Source organism: Typopeltis vanoorti, chromosome 22, assembly GCF_054136105.1.
Source record: "Typopeltis vanoorti isolate ZY-2024b chromosome 22, IOZ_Tvanoo_1.0, whole genome shotgun sequence".
NCBI classification, from domain to species: Eukaryota; Metazoa; Arthropoda; class Arachnida; order Uropygi; family Thelyphonidae; genus Typopeltis; species Typopeltis vanoorti.
In genome coordinates this window covers 13,202,040-13,225,783 of record NC_143570.1, presented here as the reverse complement: position 1 = coordinate 13,225,783, position 23,744 = coordinate 13,202,040, and the positions used below count along the sequence as shown (strand labels likewise).

Here is a 23,744-nt window from a genome sequence, read left to right as displayed (position 1 = left end):
TTAGAGGGAATGCTGTCCTTGGGTTCCCCTTTATCACATCCAGGAGTCTACCAAGTACCCTGCTCGTGTAATCAAGCCTACTACGGTCAGGAAGAACTGTGAACATCCGCATCAGCGAACACAAAAGATACATCCGGAATTATCATTATGGCAAGTCGGGCCTAGCAGACCATGCTCTGGATACCCCTGCACACAGGATCAACTGGAAAAACACAAAAGTACTACACAAAAACTCTTATAAGTCAGAGAGATTGTTCTTAGAGGCGACAGAAGCCCTGAAATACACTCCAAATCTCAACAAATATGGCTGTATTAACTTGCCTAAGATCTAGGAGACAGTCATCTTAAGAAAAAACTAGTACTTTTTTTTTTTTTTTTTTTTTTTTCAGATAGAGGGTGCCAAAAATCAGGACTCTAGTCTTTGTGTTGCTGTTACAGTTTTGTTTAACTAGTCCGTTGATTACACCATGTTGTTTTAGTCTCGCATATTGTGACAAACTGTGTTTTTGTGCTCTGAAGATGCTGGTTATAATACCAGCGAAATATCAGCAATAAGTTAATAAATTAATTATTTACTTAGTTTCTGTGTTCTAATATATACTGTTAAAAAATAAACAACATGTTCGACGAACACATAAGTCTGTCCACACGTTTACATTAACCTTTTCATGTGGATTAGTGCATATATGTATTAATTCCCTTTACGATTTTTTCTCCTCATTTTAGGTAGCAGGATATGGATTTGGAATTGCAGTCAGTGGTGGTAAGGATAATCCTCATTTTGCTAGTGGTGATCCTTCCATTGCAATATCTGATGTCCTTAAAGCAGGACCTGCTGAAGGCAAACTTCAGTAAGTGAGTCCTATATATTTAACAAATAGATTATGAATTGTCATTTAATCAACAGATTGAAAAGGCATTGTTTGTATTTCAGCTAGAATATAAAAGATGAAATGATATGCCCTTATATATATATATATATATATATATATAACTGAAATATTTAATAAACTATATAGAGGATGGTTATTAGTTGCAAAGATATCTTCTGGTTTTCTTATAGTGATGAGGTTTATTGAAAGTTTTCCATGAATTCATGTGAAACATTTAAAATTATATAATACATTTCTCCAATACAAAGTTACTAATCAGAACCTTGCTCCTTTTAACCCTTTAAATTTTCTGAGCTTTATTTTTTTATGCATGTATTTTATTTACACAGATTAGAGATTTCTTTCCCCAAATGCAGGAGAGCAGGAAGGAGAGAGATTAAACTGCTGCTTAGGAATGAAGAAGTGGGTAGCAGGAGTGTAGAGAATGAAAGAACAAGTGTACAAGACAAACAGAGAAATGTGGAGACTCGGGATAGACAGGGGAACACAGAGGTTGAGAAAGGTTGATGCTCCAAGAGGATGTGAATGCATGTGAAGACAAAAAGGGAAGGGGATGATCTAGGAAAACAATTGGATTTGAAGAAGGTTCTGAGATGAGTAAAGAGAAAAAGAAATGGCTAGAGTTAAGTATGGAGAAGTCACATCTAATAAGTGGTATTAGTGAAACTTGCTATAGATCCAGGAATGAGCTCTTATGTTTCTATACAAATGCTAGAAGTATAAGAAACAAGACAAATAAATGGTTTTGAGGCAGTATGGTGTATGATAGAAGTGAATAGAATGAAATACTTAGTTGGATGTTGTTATGGACTTGGTAATGTGGATGGTAGTGACCAAGAAATATATAAGCAAATTAACCAAGCAAATGAAAAAGGGTGATCATTATGGTTGATTTTAATTACAGCAATATAGATTAGAATGCAGCTGCTAAATCAGCTCAAACTTTCTCCACATACTGTTTGACATTCCCATATACAGACCAGACAGTTTATGCGATCAAAGCTAATTGCTCAATGGCAGTCATCATGGTAGGAAGCATTAACAAACAAATTATATGACATTAAACTTGAAATCAAGCATTGGCATTCTAGTCAACGAATAAAGAGAAGAGAGGAAGTTGTTCTCACTAGGCTCCGCATAGGTCACAGTCATCTTACACATTCTTATTTACTGAGAGCTAATGACCCCTCCCATGTGTGAAAAATGCAATACACATCTCACTATTTATCATATACTGGTAGAGTGCCAGCATACTTTGCACGAGAGAGGAATGAAATTTTTGTCTACCTGGCCCAAACCATATACACTCAGGCAGATGCTGACAGACTTGTGCAGATTGCACAATGTTTTTAATTTTTTACAAAGAATTAATTTATACAAACACATTTGACTGTAATTTTGTTTATATGTAAATACTGTATTGCTTCACTTAACTTTTGTATGTATATATTCCAAAATATATAATGTTTTGTAATGTATGTGTGCAGGAGTTGAGTACTAATGTGTATATATATATATATATATCATTCATTAATTTAATTTCTGACCAATCATGTATTTCTGTAGCCTTGTGTTACCTTGTCATAATTTTGTTAATATGTAAACAGCACACTGCTAAACTTAATTTTTATACATATATATTGTATAATAATTCCTCTTTAACTCTATGTATTACTGTAATAACATTTGTTGTAATCTTATTATAATAATCTTATATGTAGATACTGCATTGTCCAGCTTAACTTTTGTGCATTCATATTATTTACTATTTTTTTGCCTAATTATGTATTGCTGTAGGACACCTTTGATACTTGTGTAACCTTCTTGTAATTTTGTTTATATGTAGATACCACATTGCCAAATTTTATTTTTATGCATGCATGTTGTATAATAATTGCTTTTTGCCTATTTATGTATGGCTGTAAAAACATCCGTTATAAGTTTAACTATATGTAGATACTGCATTCCTTGGCTTGGTGTCTTGTACATGCATTTTGTTTATTTAACTTGTATTGTTGACAATTTTTGTACTACTGTAACCTTTAACCTTTTGTGTTGCTGTGCCCTCTGCAGCAATTCTGTTTCCATGTAGATGCTACTTTGTAGAACCTAATTTTTGTACAGGCATATTGTTTACAATTTTCTTTAACTGCTTATGTATAGTTGTAACCTTAGTATGGCACAGTATGACCTTTGTAGTTTTTGTGCCAAATAAACTATAACCCTCCCCTTTCCCTTCAACTAAGTGCTGAAATATTTCCTCTGCATCAATCTTATAAAACCCCTTGGGTCCTCTCACTTGCCTCTATCCACCACTTCATCCGCAAGAAACCCAGGTGATTAGACCCGAGCACGGCAACCCAGATGTGGCCTTATCAGGAAATTGATAACTTCCTTTTGCAGTATAAATTTTTTTTCAAATGTATGAAGGTCATTTCGTTCATGTGTAGGAAGTAAGATGAAATTAGAGTTTCTACTTATATATATCAGTTATAAACCAGATTCCAGACTCTGAGTAAAAATATATGCTTGTTTTCTGTTTCTAGTGTTCTTATTCTCTGAAATATGACTTCAGAATAAAGAAAGAATTTGACATAGATTGGATCTGAGGCCATATGTTTCATTGTGAAGTATCTGATTTTAATGGAAGAGCACTTCTCCTCCCATGATTCCTTCAGACTTTGATCCATGTCATAAGTTGAAAGAGCTGTCTTGTAGGAAGTAATGCACTATCTTTGAGAAGGTTTTGCTGAAGTGGCTTGACATGTCAAATACATCGAATTTCTCATACGGTTTTGCCATGTGTTCATTTTGCTAATTTTTCCAGCTCATATCAGTGGCTTCCAGTTTTTCAGTATAGCACATTTTTCAAGTTTATTTGACAAATATAAGACTTTTGCATGGTATCTTCACTTTTATAAATCTGAGATTGGATGATTTGTGTATGTTCTCTGGCCACTTTGTTTTTTAATTTGCATGAAATAAAATGATCTCAGTATGAGACTGGCTAGCTCTTCATTAAAAAAAGAAAAACCTTGTAAAGTTTCTTGCATCTTAAGATGGAATTCTTCTTTGGTCCTTCCAATTAAAGAGTGTCATTGCTACTAACTGGATTAACATAGGTAATTTTTGTCTCATAAAATGAAGTAAAGTAGGAATTGATTAGTGTGATAAAATGAGATACTACATGTTTTTGGAAATTATCTGTGGACACAAATTAATAAGTGTGGACTATTATTTATTGTTAATGTAAATTAAGATTTAAATACACATTCAGAACATTTGGTTCAATAAATTATACCCTTTGAGAAACTTTCTTAAATTCATAATTGTTTGTTCAGCATATATACCTCTAAACTTAAAAAAAAAAAAAAAAAATTTTTTTATTTTTATTTTTGCAGTACAGCCAGGCATTGACTTACATTAGGGTTCCATTTTGATGATCCTATCATAGATAGGATCATCAAAAATGTCATAAATGTAATCAAATAGTTCATTTTGTTTCTACTTTTGTGGATAAACTGAATTAAAATCTATTCATTATAATCCAAGAGTAAAAAATGATTAACACTTGTAATATTGCTCTACTCACCCACAAGCGTCTGATTTCTACGATCTGCTTCAAGTAGTCTAGTTCAATCAGGTAAATTTCATGACATGGCCTGCTGCTATTCATTATGGTAAAATTATGGTGACTAGGATAATAATTTAAACTAAGATAATTAATTGATGTTTCAATCTTCATATTAGTCATCACGTAGAGTACACACACTTTTATATATTAGTCATTATCTAGAGCAGGGGTTCCCAACCCTATGCCCGCGGGCACCATGGCACCTGTTGACCAATTTGTGTGTGTCCGCTGCTGTTCAACCGTGTGCCGTATAGTTTGAAATAATCACGCAACGATTCATGGCATACTATATGACGCATGCGTTAATGACACATGATGAGTATTAAACGCATACAATGTAAAGTAGATGCGCATTCAAAGTTGTTCATTCCAGTTTAAGAACTGGAATATCATCATATTCTCCTAATTATGAAGCACTGGCCAATGAAATGCAATGCCAAAGATCACACTAACTTACACATATATATTTAAATTTTTATATAATGTAAAATTTTAAGTAATAAAACATTTGATTATAATGTAAACTTTGTATGTATTCATTTAACAAAAGAATTCAAAAAATTTGCTTGAAAAAATAGATGGTGCCCGTTGCCTTAGCAGTATTTTAGAATGTGCTCTAGGAAGCAAAAAGGTTGGGGAACCCCTGATCTAGAGTATACACTCATACACACACACACACACAAAGAAACAAGTAATGCTACAATATATGAAGTATGCCAATATCACTAATTTGGTCAACTGTTAATCATGCTAGCCTGATCTCCCTTCCCTTATGCATTAAGGGAAGGGCCACTACCCAGACTGGTTTCAACCTTTGGGAGCCAGAACCAAAGAGGTGGTGATACTAAGGTGGAAGCATGGAGAAGTCATATTTACCTATACGAGTTGCCAAACAGTGTCTCACCTTATTATTAAATTACTCTGGATTTAGAGAAAGATTTTGTAAGTTTTTTTCTACTTAGTTAGACTATAATAAATTTAGTTTAATCCTTTATCCAAGTGTAAGCAAACAAAGTTTGTGCCTGAAGTATCTTCAGGACTGAGGCAACTCGTGGTAAAGGTGGACTAAGTTCTCATCACTCCTTGCTTAGTATAATATCTTGGCATAATATAATATAAAAATTAAGAGCAGTTGATGATGGGGAGGAGAGACTGACTGTAAGTGAGCAAGAGGTGTTTGGGGAGTTGAGTAAACTAGATGTAAATAAGGCTGTGGGACTTGATAATATATCACCACGTATTCTGAAGGAATGTGCCAGAGAGTTGACACCTGCCTTGACATATTTTTTTAATACGAGTCTTGCACTTGGTCAAGTCCCTAAAGAGTGGAAGGAGGGCAAGATTGTGCCACTTCATAAAGGAGGTGATCGAACTCAAGCATCAAACTATAGGCCTATCTGTGTGTCAGGTGTTGTGGTTAAGTTGTTGGAGAAGCTTGTGAGAACTAGGATCCAGAGTTGGGTTGACAACAATGGTATAATCTTTGATGGACAGCATGGATTTGCTAAAGGGAGGTCATGTTTTAGTAATCTACTTACTTATTACAATAAAATGACTGCTTCCTTGGACAGAGGAGAAGGTACACAGTAATATACTTAGATTTCGCAAAAGCTTTTGATAGAGTACCTCATGATAAGTTGACAGTCAAACTAGAGCAGATGGGGTTGGATATTAGATTAGTGCATTGGATTGGAGACTGGCTATCTGATAGGTATCAACAAGTTGTGTATGGGGGTGCAATATCCAGGAAAAGGAAAGTCACTAGTGGAGTGCCTCAGGGATCTGTTTTAGGCCATTACTATTTAACTTGTATATTAATGATATTGGCGAAGATTTGGATGGAGATATTCAGTTGTTTGCAGATGATGCAAAGTTGGGACGAACCATAAAGAGTAGTGAAGATGTTGTGGCCTTACAAGAAGACTTGAATAAATTGAGTGATTGGGCACGGAAATGGGGATGTGAGTTCAATGTTGCAAAATGTAAGGTTTTAAAATTTGGAAAACAAAGATGGGATGCAGAATTTATGCTTGGTGAGAATATATTGTTGGAAGTAGAGGAAATAAGAGATCTGGGAGTGATAGTGGATAAGGATCTAAAATTTAGGGGACACATCGCCAAAATTGTGAAGACAACACAAAGACTTCTGGGAATGATGAGGAGGACACTGACATGTAGAAGTAGGGAGATTCTTGTTCCATTGTATAAGGCTTTGATTAGGGCACACATGGACTATTGTGCCCAGATTTGGTCACCTGGTTTTCAGAAGGATGAAGAGATGTTGGAAAGGGTCCAAAGGTGACTGACTAATGTAGTTTCTGACCTCTGGAATGTCGAGTATGAGGAAAGATTGAAAAGATGTAATTTGCAGAGTCTAGTGGAGAGAAGGAAGAGGTGAGATATGATAGAGACCTACAAGTTGGTAAGGGGTTGTTATAGGATCAATGGTGGAGAAGTTCTACAGAGAATAGTGGGAGATCAGGGGAGAACCAGAGGTCATCCCTGGAAACTGTATAAAGAGGGTGTGAGTAGGGGAGTGAGAGGCAGGTTTTTTTCGTGCAGAGTTATGAATGATTGGAATGCCTTGCCTGAGAGTGTGGTGTCTGCAAGGAGTTTGAATGTGTTTAAGACCCGGTATGATGAGATGTGTGTGAGATAAAAGGACCTCCTAGATGAGTCTTTGACTCCATGAGGTCTTATTTAATAATAATAATAATAATAATAATAAACTTTCAACGTCTTTCTCTAAATCCAGAGTAATTTAATAATAAGGTGAGACACCTTTTGGCAACACATATAGGTAAATATGACTTCTCCATGCTTCCACCTTAGTATCACCACCTCTTTGGTTCTGGCTCCCAAAGGTCGAAACCGGTCTGGGTAGTGGTCCTTCCCTTAATGCATAACATTATACATGTCCACAAGGAGATGTGCTTTGCATTATGGGAGATACTAAGACAAGGAATGATGTGCGCTTAGTCCACCTTTACTACGAGTTGCCTCAGTCCTGAAGATACTTCAGACACAAACTTTGTTTGCTTACACTTGAATAAAGTATTAAACTAAATTTATTATAGTCTAACCAAGTGGAAAAAACTTTCAAAATGTTAAAGAATTTTTGGATTCAAATTCAAAAGATTTCGATGACAATGATCTTCTTGAAATTGTACAACAACGTGCATATGAGGACAATGAACAAATGGAATGTGAAGATGAGGTTCCAAGGAGATAACAATCAAAGAATTGGATGGAATATTTCACAGTTTAGCAGCTTAAGCAGCAAGTAATGGATGTGGATCCAGATGATCTAAGAATGCTTGTTTGCCGAGGTCTAGATAGTCATTTTGCTTGTTATCATAGAATATATGCTTATAAGAAAAAAACTAAAATGACTCTTGATAACTTTTTTTTGATAAAAAAAGTGCAGTAACTAATGTAGGTACAAGCATTTATTAAACATTTACTTTGCATTCGTTTTTTATCTTTCCTAAAAGAGTACCATATAAAATGAACTATTAATACAGTAATTGGTCATGGACGAATTGCAATTGTTACCATTGATTATTATATTTGATTAACGCGATTTTAATATATGGGGTAACATCGAGGGATCAATTAATCGTGTTAATCACGACCTGTATCCTAAATCTAGTACAAACTTTAAAAAAAAAAGGCGTTGTTCTTAATTATTTGAAATGTTAATAAAAAATACAAAATTTCAGACTTTCTAGAGGATTTTGCTTCTATAGTGAAAATTTCTGCTTCTCTTAGATGTTAAAATATTCTGATTCTTCATCAGCTCCTTAACTTATAGTATAAACATCACTAGCCAGATGAATTCAGCTAGATTCTGCTATCATTTTTATACTACTCCCATAATTTTTTCCTTCTCTTTTGACTTTCTCCTAGTGAGATTAAATCCCAAATTGACTCATTAATTATTAATCATTCCCCACCTTTCCCCTTCCAAACTCTCCATGGCTGGCCTTAGCATTTACTCTCTCCCTTATTGTGGAAAATCACATTTACTAAACCTATGTTTAAATCAAGCACTGCTTCTCAAATAAAAAAAAAATATATATATATCAGTCAATTGTCCAGTCACATTTAAAAAATGATTTGATGGTTGGTCAGTTAACTGAGGGCATGGTTAATAGTTAGATAATGCTCTTCCATGATTTGGCTGATTCAGCATATTCATTTGGTGACTAGTTAACTGAAGTTCTGGTTATATGAGCGATGGATAATTAAAAGCATAATCATTATGATGTTATTTCATCTTTATGTTCCCACCTTGTAATCCTGCAACAAAACAACGAGTTTGTAAAATAGAACAGAGACAGGGATTGTAATATTAAAAATTATTTATTTATGCTGATATTTCATCTGCCATTAAATCTGACAATTTTAAATATATATATATATTATTAAATGTTACTGATTTAGATAATCAATTCTGAGTTTTTTTTGTGATAGGCACACGATTGTTTTCATTATAAAATTTAGTTGATGATTTGCAAGTCTGATTAAAAATATCTCTTGAATTTGAAAGAATACAAAAACAATATCAATTTGTTCCATCAAAATGCATAATCTGTAGAGAGGGCATTGTCAGTGCCACACTTCCTCATGTTGAAAAAATCATATGTAATCCATATGTTCTCTTTCTATTTCAGAAGTATATCCGGTTTATCCATAAAAATTCTGATGAATGTAGAATTGTATAAACAGATGGGAGAGACTATGGATGAATTTTTATCTTTAAGCGTAGGTAAGATGGAGACTATTTTTCTCACATGTGAAAGTGATGTGTAGAAGTTATTATCTTTAGTATATGTAATTTTTTTGGAAATGCCTTTCACATATTATTTTCACCTCTAAGAAAATATCCTCCATCCTACCTATGGTTAAACTCTCTTTCTCTCTCCTGAGTTCATAGAAAGAAAAAAATAACACATGGGTTACATGAATTTCTTCAACGTGGAAAGTCCAGCAAATGCCTTACCCACAGATCATGCAATTTGATGAAACCAAATATCCTTGCTTCATTCACGATTCTTTCAAATTTGAGAGATTGTTTAGTCTTGCAAAACATTCTTTCATTCACCAAATTAACAATACTCTCTTTTGTCTGAAGATTTTGGAAAGTAGTTATCTGAAACAAGAACATATAAATTATCTTATTTTTTAAAAATTCATTATTTATCTTTTATGCTGTATTATTGCTGTTAACATTGTTTCCAGTTGTATCCAGTGATAATGCATTTTCATGAGTACTAATGAAATATTATTATAAATAATTTATAGCATGTCACTAGTTCTATTTTAGTAGGTATCATGTCACAAAGACATGTAATCATCCAAGTTAATAAATATGAAGTTTCACTTACTCTTAAACAGGAGTAGCCACTAAGCTTCTGTTATTTAAGAGTAGATTAGCAGAACTCCTCTCTCTCTCTCACACACACACATATATCCAGAGTTCCAACCACAGGATTCTCACCTTAATACTCCATTGTTTTCTCCTCCATATCAATTCCTAATTTTTTTTTCCAATATATCTAATTCTTATTCATTGCTGATCAGATCTGAAACTCTTCTATGCAGTTCAAGATCTGGATGATGCATATATTTTAAGTAATCTTAATTATCTGGTCAGATCGTAAATAGATAATGAGTTGAACTGAACATGGAAAAATGTTCTAGTATCTTCTTTTATAGAGGTAAAAGCATTGTCTTGTTTCATTTTTGAATTAAGGCATCTTTTTGGTAAGAACCCTAGTATTCTTGCTGTTTTACAGGCTCCCAGTCCCATATGCTATGATATGTGGTACAGCAACCATATCTGTTTTTTTTTTTCCCTGTTGAAACACCAAATTCTTCAATGCCATCACTTCTTTTAAAAATTTCTGTTGCTACTAACCTTCACCCACCTTAAATTTTCTACTATATAAATCTATATATTTAAAATCTATTCTGATAAAACCATGAAGGTTAACCCTAGTATTATTTTTGTTTTACAGGCTCCTAGTTCCATATGCTATGATATGTGGTACAGCAACCAAATCTGTTTTTTTTTTCTGTTGAAACACCAAATTTTTCAACGCTATCACTTCTTTTAAAAATTTCTGTTGCTACTAACCTTCACCCACCTTAAATTTTCTACTCCATCCAGTTTGGTCTGTGCATTTTAAAATCTATTCTGATTAAACTATGAAGGATCAAAATTAATTTTTTAGACTGATTGCTTTTAAGTTAGATATAACATCATATGATGTGTTAATAATCTTGGATATATTTTGCATTTACTGCTTAAATTAGACAGCGTTTATTTGTCAGAAACAAAATATTTAAATTACGTGCGATTAATTTTTTTTTTCAACATTGGTGTTGATTTCTCTCAAGTGATAATATTTGTATTATACTTTTATATTTCATATGTTCATGTGTCATTCATAAAATGTCTTAGTTTTCTCACTTCATTTGATTAGTAAGTATTTAATATATTTGCTTCAACACTGCTGTAGTTACACAAGAAAAAAATTAGTTGTGGTATTAACAAAAACTTATAAATTGACCAAGTCTCCTTCAGGCTGACATTTGACTAGTGAATTATTTGCCTGACTGGAAAGCTAGTTAAAATTTTTTTCAAACCATATATGTCATCACTGCACATGGCACTTGTGAATAAGCTACTCTAAACTTGTGCTCCCACATTGTATCGTTATTATAAGTATTTTTTGTGCAAAATAATCAGTAAATGGAAACTAGCAGTGGATATTAAGGAGCCAATTACTTCTGCACAACATGTAAGTACCTATAGTCCATCAAATCAGTTATCCTTACAATTAAAAACTTACTCATGCAAGCACCTGCTATGCCTACTGTATGAAGTAAAGATGGCAACAAAGGCCAACGATGAAAGAGTACCTCGAGTTTTGTCATCTTAATGCTTTCGATCATTGACAAACCCAATCACAATATGAAGTGTAGCAACTGTAAAACCAAAGTTACCGAAAAAAAAAAAAAAAGTGAAATGTGACACACCAACAAGCATGTCGAAATTAATAATGGTGGTAAATAACAAGTTCAAGGACACTTGCTCCCAACCACGCATATGTGCTCAACTAACTTAATATTTCTGTTGCTACTAACCTTCACCCACCTTAAATTTTCTACTCCATCCAGTTTGGTCTGTGTATTTTAAGATCTATTCTGATTAAACCATGAAGGATCAATTCGAAAAGGATGCCAATTTCGAAGACAACTTGAAGAAAAATGCCAAAATGGAGACAACAGTTGGATCAACTACAAACAAATTAAATTAATGTAAAAATCAAGTGAACACCACTAACAGCCAAGCAGCCACCATGGAAACAAGTATGCAGGCACTGTATTGGAAATGTGCAAGACCCTTGCAGCCAAATATATGTTCCACAGAACCTTGCACATTGGCCTGAACTCCAACCTTAATAGCATCCATTGGCATCTTCAGTTCACCAAACTCTGCTACTCCTTTTTAGCAGAAACTCAAATCTCGCCTCCCCCAGCACTGTTCATCTCAACCTTCCAACCTCACAATCTTTAATTCCTTTTGACCAAAGGGTGGCATCTGCACATATATCTGTTCTGACATACCTTGCCAGAGAGCACCTAACCTAGAATTGCCCAACTTTGACCTTCTTTGGTTGAAAATATCTCTTTCCCACTCAGTCAGATTCATTTGCTGTCTCTATTGCTCTCCCAATGCCACAATCACTTTGAGCTCTTTAATTTTCTCTCCTTAAAAATTGATTTTCCTCAGTTCCTCCCCTAACAGCAAAATCATCCTCCTAGGGCATTTTAATGTCACAACACCAATTGGCTTTTCTTCTCCAGTTGTACAGATCTTGCAGGCAGAAATACTGAAACATCTGCCATCACTAACAATCTTACACAAATTGTTCACATGCCAACTAGAATACCAGATAACCTGAAACACTCCAAAAACACCCAATCTCTTCCTCACCAATGACTCTTCCAAATGCACAGTGAATGTAGTGAAGTTGGAATTACCCAGGGGGTAATTCCAACCACAATCTAGTGTTCATCTCCTCACCCATGCAACAATGCTTAAACAACTATTCCCATACAAGAGTAGTTTGGCATTATAACAGTGCTAAGTGGGACAGCCTGCATGATTTCTATGCCTCATTCCCATGGTTGGACTATTGTTTTCGGTCTTCCAATCCAAACATATGCACCAAACGTATCACCAAAGTAATCCTCACTGGCATCGAAACATACATTCCCCACACTTCTTCTCTGAACTGCCGTTCCCTAACTAAACCCTGGTTCTCTAAAAGATGTGCCAAGGCTGTACAAATGAAAAATCAAGTATACCACAACTGGCTTACATCAAGAACATCATTCTCTTTCAACGTTTATACCCAAGCCCGAAAAGATGCAAGAAACTATCAATGCTTCCAAAACAGAATTTGAATGGACAAAAAGCAGGAAACTTGCAGCCTGTCCAAATGGCAACTATGACTTTTGGTCTCTTCCCAAAGCAGTTGGTTGTAACTTTTGCCCAACACTATTCCCATCCCTATCATACCCAGATGGCTCTATTGCATCACCATCCACAGAAAAAGCCAATCTCTTGGCTTCACACTTTGCCTCCAATGCACACATAACTTCAGTGGTAAATTCTCCCCCAACCATTCACACCACTCACCTCAACCTACAGACCATCAACCACCACTGCCCTCATTTCTGATCTCCAAGCCATCCTCCAATGGTACTCAGATAACCTTGTCAATTTCAATGCTAGTAAAACCCAGGTCTGTCTTATTTCTCACAAAACCATTTTCCCCCAGTATTATTTTTGATAACACTCAACTTTCCAGACATGATGAGATTTCTCTTCTTGAAATTACCCAGACATTAAGCCTCTCCTGGCATTAACACATCACAACCATTACATCTTCAGCTTCCAAAAAACTAAGATTTCTCTTTCACTCAAGATGTTGCTTCACTTCTGAATAGCTGTTAACCATATACAAATCATAAATCTGCCCAGCTATCGAATACTGCTCCACATTTAGAGTGGAGCTCCTGAAAGCTCCCCCAGAATGCTTGGCTTAATACAGAGGAGAGCAATTAGATTGATAAATGACCTATCTCTTGACAACTCACCCCCCCCACTTTCACAAAAAAAAAGTATGTGTTCATACTGAGCCCATTGGAACACATACAGCTGCCACCCAACATCCTTTCACAGTACACCTTGAAACTCACAGAATAAGTTTCCTCCTTCATCCATGCTACAGCTGTACTGTGGAACAGTCTCCCTCCCTTCTGATATATTTCCCAAGAAATACAATATACAGGCATCTAAATCAAACGTAAACAGGTTTCTCCTTTCCCAACCAATTACCCATATATGGTACTAATGTATTATAATAAATTATCAACCAACCTTTTGTGTATGGGCTTATCATAAAAAAAAAATATATATATATATTCTTTCTCATCCATCAGGTGATGGAATGAGATTTCTGGCCCTTTCTGTCATCTTTCTCACTTGATAATTGTGACTTTTTCTTCAAAGCCTAATCAATTTCTTTTTGGTCTGCCTCTTATGTTCTTTCTTCAGTGATTCCATTCAAGGCTGTATTTGATTAGTTATCTAGAGAGCATTATCTGGAGGTGCCTAAACCATCTTGTCATTTAAGAATTATATCTATGATATCTTTTTATGGTTTAATTTCTTTTTGACTTGCTCATTTGTTTTGGGTTCTGACCAGTAAGTCTTGTTTATTTTTCTTAATCATTTCAGTTTGAATGCTCTGATTTTCTGCATTTCTTTCTGATTGAGTCTCAATGTCTTGGCTCCATATGTTGCAGGTAAATAATAATTTTATACAGTATTAGTTGGAGGCTTTTTGAAATGCTGTTATTTTTCCATATTTTATTTAATTTATTCATATTAGACCATCCTATATTAAGTCCGTATTTTACTGTTTCTGGGATATTGATTTTATGAGTAATGAGGCTGCAAAGATACATAAATTGCTTCACCTGTACGAGCATATGATTATCTAAGTTTGTTAAAAGTTTTCCCTTCTCTTCCTATTTTCATTCTTTTTGTTTTGCTTAGATTATCTTCATTCCAAATATTTTGCACTCTTCATTTAAAATTTTTATTATATTTTCCAGCTGTGCTGTAGATTCTATAAGAATAATAATATCATCTGCATATTTAATGTGACTGATATTCGTGCTATTTATTTGTAGACCTGATTCTTCGTCTGTGATTTTGCATGTTATTATTATTACGTGACACCTCCAGGGAGTCCAAGGACTCATCGCAGGAGGGAAATCTTCTCTACTTTGCTAAATACATCTCATCCCTCTCCACTACTACTACTTAATTCTCCTACTATGACACCACAACCATCAACACCATCTACTGTAAATCATCACAAACAACAGTATTTTTTTGTCTGTAAATTGTATGTGTTCTGAAGGCTGATTTGTCTGTATGTGGGATGAAAAACCTGAGTTTCCAGAAGAAAATACCCTTCTGTCTCCGTATGAGATTGGCTAACTCACCTTCAATTGAAAGAGCTCGTATAAGGATTCCCCTCTTCATGACTAGAATCAAACGCAGGTCTTTTCCATTCGAAGGGCACAATGTTACACTTTCTTCCAATTGTGCTATGAAGGCACATATTTCTTTGAGATAAACAGCAAATAAATTTGGTGAGAGCAACAACACTGTATGACTCCTTTTTTTACTTTGCATTTGTTTTTATTTTATTAAACTTGACAATTACTTTGGTATCTTTATAATAATTCATAATAAAGGTTTGTATTTCTGAATCTGACATTATAGATCATCATCAAATTCCTGCCATGTACCCTCAGTGGGTGTACAGGATATGGTAGTACTACATGAAAAAATGTACATCGTTACTAACTTCCTATCTACAATTTTCCTCCAAATCAGTCTGTTACTTGTCAAGACTCTAATATTATCAGATCTTATATTTCTGTCATCTAAGGCACTTTGTATCTTATCAAACCACCTATATCTTGGTCTTCCTCTGGGTCATTTTCCTTATTTGCCAGGAACTTTTGATATGCTTTCTTCTTTTCCTTCACTGCCTCTTTAACTCCCTGAGTCCACCATGGAGTTCTGATTTTTCTATCCTTGCAGACAAACTCACCACATGCCTCTCTGGCTGAATCAATCAGGGTTTTCTTCAAGGCTTACCACTGAATCTCCAAGGTTTGGTTCCTGTTCTCAAACTCTCTCATTTTTTTCTTCAATAATCTTTGTGTATTTTAGTCTACAGTTCACATCTGAGAGCTGCTCAACTTTTATTCACTTTAAAACTTTCTTACATGTTCTTCTTTTCAATATGAAATTCAATTTTATCCTGCTCAAGACTAAATAGTGATCATTTCCAATTTCAAATCTTCTGTACACTTTGGTGTCCTGCACCAGGGAGAAAACATCACTATCAACAATAACATAGTCAATGAGACTTTTCTTATTTCTTGCTTCTTCTCTTCATGTGAATTTGTACACATTTTTATGATGGAACATGGTGTTAGTAATAACCAGTCCATGACCTGAGCAGAAATCCAACATATTTGCCATTGCTTTGCTCTTTTCTCCAAATTTTCCCAATATATTTTTGTATGTCTGATAATCATTTCCTACTCTGCTATTTAGATCCCCAACAAGGACCAACTTTTCCTTTTTCATTGTGTCAGATGCTTTCTCTAAAGCATTAAAAATTCCTCCACTTCTACCTTAGTAGAACCTTCTGTGGGAACCATAGGCACAAATAAGTCTCATTGTCCAGTTCTCCCATTCTGATATTTGCCCACATCACTCTATTTGAGACTGCCTGTCATTCAAGAAGATTAGCCTCGTATTTAGTGTTGAATACAATAGCTACTCCTTCTTTTCCTTGATTGTCATTGTCTGAATATAACATTTTGTATTTATTGCTCAGAAGGATCTCACCAGTTTTTGTCTTTTTTTGTTTCAGTCACCCCTATTATGTTGATAGTACATATCTAATTCCTCAGCTTGCTCCATTTCTTTGCCATTCAGGCTTCTTATGTTGATAGTATCGATCTTTAACTCTGGTGATTTCAGATTTGTTCCAGTAGCTGACTTTTCGCTGTTTGCCCTGGTTCCCTGGCAAAAACAACGTGGGCCTTGTTTAACCGGCGACGCCCCAGCCGGCATGAAATTTTGTCATGTTGTACCATCATTTTGTATATTAGTTTAAGCCAATAAGAATACAATTTGGTCAGCTAAATCCCAAATTGCTAGCCCATCCTCATTCATTCAGTATCCAGGTAGATACCCAACAGGGTGCACCACGAGAAGGTGAGGATTGGATATTAGGTCAGAAGCCCTGTTCGGTTCTTCGCATTCCTTTAAAGGCGATGTGGAGGTCTCCTCTCAGTTATACAGCTTTGACCCTTATAGATTGTAAGGTGCTTATCATTTTGTTCCTGTCAGTAGAATGAAATGTTTGATTGAAGTCAATAAAATTGCAGTATATAGGTAAGTTGTATGCTCAGTACTTTTTGGCAAGGCTGTTAACTGTAAAAATATGGTTTATAGTTGACTTCCTAGGTCTGAAGCCTGCTTGATCTTCTGTTGTCTCATTCATTAAACCCTCAATTCTATTTTGTATAATGCATGCGAAGACTTTGTAGCTATGACATAGCAATGTTATGGGTTTATAATTTTCACACTTTCGTTTATCTACCATTTTGAACATTTGTATTATGATGCCTGTCTTCCAGTCATCTGGAATTTCACCAGTATGTAGTATTTAGTTAAAACGTTTAAGCAGGAAATTGATGGCTGCTTTGCCACTATATTTCACAGTTCAGTAGGAAGTTAATCATAACCAGGTGACTTAGACAAGTTCATTTGGTTTATTGAATTCAAACTTTCTTTTCTTACAGGTGGTGATTTTTCTGTTTCTTTGTGTTTTTCCTGTCTCTTCCCTCTGGAAAAGTATCAGATAATATTTTTTCCAAATTTTTTTTTAATCTCTTGAATTCTTCCAGTTTCAATATTATTTTTGCCTTTCATTTTGAGTGGGGTGTTTTTGTTAATTCTTTTATAAAAGCATTTGATAGATTACCACATGATAAGTTGGTGTACAAGCTACAGAGAATAGGAAATAGTATATTAATTAGATGAATCAGAGATTGGCTTTCTGAATAATACCAGCAAGTTATGTATGATGGAGCAGTCTCAGAAAAGGAAGGTGACCAGTGGCATGCCTCAGGGATCTGTTTTTGGGATCCTGCTGTTTAACTTTTTTGTTAATGATATTTCATGTGGATTGACTGGGGATCTTCAAATGTTTGCCGATGAAGCAAAGTTAGGTAGAATTATCAGGAATAGTATAAATTAAAGATGCCATAATAAATTTAGTTTAATCCTTTATCCAAGTTTGAACAAACAAAGTTTGCGCCTGAAAATATCTTCAGGACCGGGATAAGGTAGTACAACACCGGGCAACTCGTAGCAAAGGTGGACCAAGCTAATATCACTCCTATATCAGTATCTCCCATAATGCAAAACACATCTCCTTGTGGATATGTACAATGTTATACGTTAAGGGAAGGGCCACTACCCAGACTAGTTTCGACCTTTATTGAGGTCTCTTCAGTAGGAGCCAGGCCCAGAAGCAATGGCAAGGTCATCTTTACCTATAGGAGTTGCCAAAAGGTGTGCCACCTTTTTATTAAATTACTCTGGATTTAGAGAAAGATGTTGAAAGTTTATTTTTCACTTGGTTAGACTATAATAAATTTAGTTTAATCCTTTATCCAAGTATGAGCAAACAAAGTTTGTGCCTGAAAATATCTTCAGGACTGGGGTAGGGTAGTACAGCACCGGGAAACTCATAGCAAAGGTGGACCAAGCTAACATCACTCCTATCTCCCATAACATTGTACATATCCGCAAGGAGATGTGTTTTGCATTATGGGAGATACTGAGATAGGAGCGATGTTAGCTTGGTCCACCTTTGCTATGATTTGCACGGTTTTGTACTACCTTACCCCAGTCCTGAAGATATTTTCAGGCACAAACTTTGTTTGCTCACACTTGGATAAAGGATTAAACTAAATTTATTATAGTCTAACCAAGTGAAAAATAAACTTTCAACATCTTAAAGATGCCAAGAAATCATATTCTTGATTTAATCCTTAATCCAAGTGCAAGCAAACAAAGATTGTGCTGAAGTAATTTCAGGACTGGGCAACTCGTATTATATATATATATTATATCATATTATATATAATGGCTAATGCTTTCACATGACTTGCCTTAGTTTCCCATAATGCAAAGCACATATTCTTATGGACATGTATAGTACTGTGCATTATGGGAAGGATCACTACCCAGACCAGTTTTGGCTTTTATTGAGGTATGTTTAAGTGTGGGAATACCTCTCCAAAAACTTGTGATCCCTCAAATTACTCAACTCAGCAGTAGTTCCAAGCAGTGACAGGCCCACCTGCACACCGAGAAGAGCCCTCAGCAGGGGGGGGGGGTGGCGGCTCTGCCCAATGGCAGGCCCACCTCCACTACTCAGCAGGGCCTCTCATATTCTCAGGGAAAGCAACCACTTCAGCACAAAAGCACATCAGTAGGAGCCAGACCCAGAAGTGATACCAAGGTTGAAGTAAAGCAGAAGTCATATTTCCATATATGAGGTAGCCCAAAGGTGCCATACCTTTAGAGATAGATGTTGGAAGTTTTTCCACTTGGTTATACTAGAAATTAAAGATGCCAAGAAATTATATTATTGGTTTAATCTTTCATCCAAGTGTAAGCAAACAAAGTTTGCACCTGAAGTAATTAATTTCAGGAGTGGCTGACTCGTATAAAGAGGCGAATGACTTCACATCACTTGCTTTAGTATTAAACCAAGAATATAATTTCTTGGCATCTTTAATTTATAGTACCAAGTGGAAAAACTTTTAATATCAGGAGTATGTTAATTCTCTACAGGAAGATTTGAAGAGACTTTTAGCTTGGACAAATGAGTGGGGTTGCAGTTTTAATATGAATAAATGCAAAGTGTTATACTTTGGGATACAGAAATATAAAGCTATGTACTGTATTGGTGGAGCTGTACTTCAGGAAGTGGATGAGATTCGAGATCTTGGACTGAAGTTCCGAGGGCACATCGCAAGTGTTACAAAGATTGCACATCGTGTTGCTGCTATGATAAAAAGTACATTGCAAGGTAGGAATAAGAAGGTGGTAGTGCCTCTATATAATGCATTTGTCAGACCACATATGGATTATTGTGCTCAGATTTGGTTACCTAGTTTTCATTGTGATGTAGAAACACTAGAGAGGGGTCCAAAGATGAATAACCAAAATGATATCAGGACTCTGGAGTGTTCGTTATGAAGAATGTTTGAGAGAATGTGGATTACAGAGGTTGGTGGATAGAAGGAAAAGAAGAGATATGATAATGACCTTCAAGTTAGTTAAAGGATTCCATCAGATTAATACAGAAGGAATTCTAAAAAGAGTGGATGTTAAGATGGGAAGAACGAAAGGCCATTCCTGGAAGTTGTATAAAGATGTGGTGAAGAAGAGTGTGGGGAGTAGAATTTTTACATGGAGAGTTCTTAGTGAGTGGAATGCATCACTGTAGTACATTGTGAATGCAGGTAGCATATATCACTTCAAAGCTCATTATGATAGATGTTGCTTCGAGTAGGCCTCCCACGATAAGTCTGACTCCACAGAGGTTACCAAAATCATCATCATCATGCATATCAAGGATTTAGGCCTAGCATTGCCTGTTCCAGCCTTAGAAGTCATCGTTGAATCGTTTAAGAGGACGTCCCTGTTTTATTTTTCTTCAGACTAGACGAAAAAATTCGTGAGAAACGACCCGGTTTGCAGAAGAAAAAAAATCATCTTTCATCAGGACGATGCACCTGCCCACAAAGGTGTTTTGGCAATGGGAAAATTAAGGGATCTGCACTATGAAGTCTTGCTGTCATTTTTTTTTCTTTCCTTTATTGGCTTCTTTACACATTTTTACTTTTTCTTCCAACCAAGCATTTTTGGCAGACCTGTACATTCTATTTTGTTTTTCAGTCTTTTATAATGTTGCTTATTTTACTTTGTATATTCTCTGTTCAAAGTATTTTTTGCAGCTCTTTTTTTTTCCTTCTAAGTTTCCAAAATTTCTGAGGTTATCCATTTGTTATTTGCTCCGATTGTTGTACCACAGTTTTATCTTGTGGCTTTTACCATAACTGCTCTGCTCTGTTTCCATGTATTTTCTACATTGTCAAAGGTTTTATTCTTTAACTCTGTTTCTGCTATGTTTCTGTAGTTGTTTTGTATAGTTGTATTTTTCAGTTTTGTTATGTTAATAGTATTGCTTAGAGTCATTGGTTTGCTGTTTTTAAATTTCAACTTCAATTTTGCAGCTGGTAATTCATGATCAGAATCAACATCTGGTTTCTTTAATATTTTTATTGTGGATTGAGGATTTCTTGTAATTTTTTTATCAGAATGTAATCAATACAATTTTTAATCATACCATTTGGAGATATCCATGTGTATTTGTGTGATGGTCTATGGAAAAATATGTTGCTTGAGGTAATAGATTGTTATGTTTAGAGAATTACAACAATCTTTTGCCCCTTTAATTTCGCTCATCCACTCCAATTTTTGCCCATCATATCTTTAATATCTGGTGTAAACCTCCCAACCTTGGCACTGAAGTTTCTAATCGTTATTAGGATGGTCGTTTTTGTTTGTTTTCATCAATAAATTCCTGTTATTTTGCTGGTAGAAAGTATCTAATTCTTTATCATCATGGGATTGATCTAGAGCATAAATTTGATAATTCCTTTCCAGCATATCCTCATCACCATGAAAACCCAGTGACCAAATCTGTGCACAATAATTCATGTGAGGCCTGATCAAGACCTTATACAATGGCATCATAACATCTTTATTTCTGTATGTCAGGGTCCTCTGCATCATTGCCATTATCTAATATGATGTCTACACAACTTGTGCAATTTGGCCCCTGAATTTCAGGTCCTTGTCCACCATCACTCCTAGATCTCTCATCTCCTCTACTTTTAAATTTTCCTACCAAGTGTATACTTTGCTTCCCATTGTTGCTTACCAAATCTTAAACCTTACACTTTGCGACATTGACCTGACTGTTCCACTTACCTGCCCATTCACGCAATCTATTCAAGTCCTCTTGTAAGGCCACATCATCTTCTTGATTCTGCATTGCTCTCCCCAGTTTTTCATCATCTACAAACAGCTGCATATCACTAGTTAAACCCATCCCAATATCATTAACATACAAATCGAACAACAGTGGTCCTAAATCTGACCCTTGTGGTACAACACTAGTGACCTTTTTCTTTTGGTATACTGCACTCCCATATACAACTTTCTGATATCTATCTCATAGCCAGTCACTGATCCAACTCAGAAGGCTGTTATCCAATCCCATCTGTTTCAATTTGTTTACCAGCTTGTTGTGTTGCAGTCTATCAAAAGTATTTTACAAAATGCAAGTGCACCATTGTATATGCATCTCCCCTGTATTTTTCATCTTGTTATAATACATAAGTTAGTAAAACATGATCTCCCTTTAACAAACCCATGCTGATAACCACAGAGAAGACTGCTGTTACCAGCCCATTTCCATATCCTGCTTCTTACAGATCTCTCCAGTACCTTCATCACAACTCCAGATATATAGATTGGCCTATAATTTATAGCATAGCCACAGCCTTATCACCACCTTTATGCAGTGGAATATCTGCTTTTTACTTCTTTACCTGCTTTTTTAAGACTTATTAAAAGGTAGGCCAATGCTACTGCCAGTTCCCTGGAACATTCCCTTAAGATGCATAATGATATGTTGTCAAATCCTATTGTCTTATTTACATCAAGGTTATTTATTTCCTCAAATACCTCCTGCTCACTCACTCACAATTAAGTCATCCTCTCCTATGTCCAATACACTTAAGTTCCTCATGATTCCACCCTAATCAAGATGAAACACCCTTATAAATTGATCACTGAATACCTCAACAATGTCTTCTGTAGCAGTTACCATTCTACCATTTTCATCCATTAACATCATCTTACCATGATCATTCTTTCTTCTGCTTGCCACATATCTAAAAAATCTTTCTAGGATTTTCTTCGGCAGATTTGCCAATTTCTGCTCATACTGCACTTTTGTTTTTCTTACTGAGTCACTATCCTGGCTTGTTCTTTATACTCTTCATGTAACTAATTATTATAACTATTCATCTTGTACTTTCTCCAAAGTATCTTCTTCTTCTTCCATATTTTATGCTTTAGCTTTAGCTCTTCATTCATCCATTTTACACCTACTTTATTCAGCCTTTTGGCCTTCAGAATATACATTCACACATTGATGCTGTTAAGTATTTCATTGTCAATTCCCAAACAGCATTTATTTCCTTACTGCTCAAATCCTCATTCCATGTTATATCTCCAGGCTGTCTCCTAAGCTTGTCATAATCAGCAGCAGTAGCAGCCAGTACATAAGCACTGCGACACTGCAGCACCCCCAAGGAAAAAATTAAAAGTTTAAATTTTGTTTGTGTTTATAAATAATAACAATGCTTACAACATTATATAAATGCAATACAACACGTTAAAGGTTACAGCTTATGTTTTGACATTCATTGAATAGTTAATAATTGGAATTGTTCGATTAACGCGTTAGATTACAAAACAAAAGCACTGCGATCTAACGCCAATATTCGTTTGTGCTTGTCATTGCTATTGATACGAAACTTTTATTATTGGTGTTTGTTCGTGGTGAGGATGAAATATTTTTAATAAAGGAATTTTTAATATGTAAATTTATTTATTAATAAATTCGTTACTAATTAGGGAAAAATGAGTTTTTTTTTTTTTTTGTATATGCAACACCCCTACTTAAATTTTTTACCGGCCGCCATTGATCAGCAGTCTTATAATTCCACGTATATCCTTTCCTCACAGAAGTCTGAAGAAGACTAGCCACAATCCAGGTGATCACTTCATGATCACTCATCAGGTGGAGGAAAGTGTGAAACCCCACTTATAATATTACATCCTTTGATGAAATGATCAGATCTAGAACTTTCGATCCTCA

The 23,744-nt window shown here is 35.3% G+C and overlaps 1 protein-coding gene across 7 annotated transcripts in view; it reads left to right on the top strand.

Moving 5' to 3' along the window:
* Positions 1-23,744, top strand: part of LOC150094164 (tight junction protein ZO-3-like) — a 528,478-nt gene that overhangs the window by 109,260 nt on the left and 395,474 nt on the right. For all 7 annotated transcript variants that reach the window (XM_090411771.1, XM_090411769.1, XM_090411767.1 and 4 more), the window contains exon 4: positions 727-851. In XM_090411771.1, the coding sequence (XP_090267897.1) occupies positions 727-851 (125 nt within the window). The remainder of the gene's footprint in view (positions 1-726; positions 852-23,744) is intronic.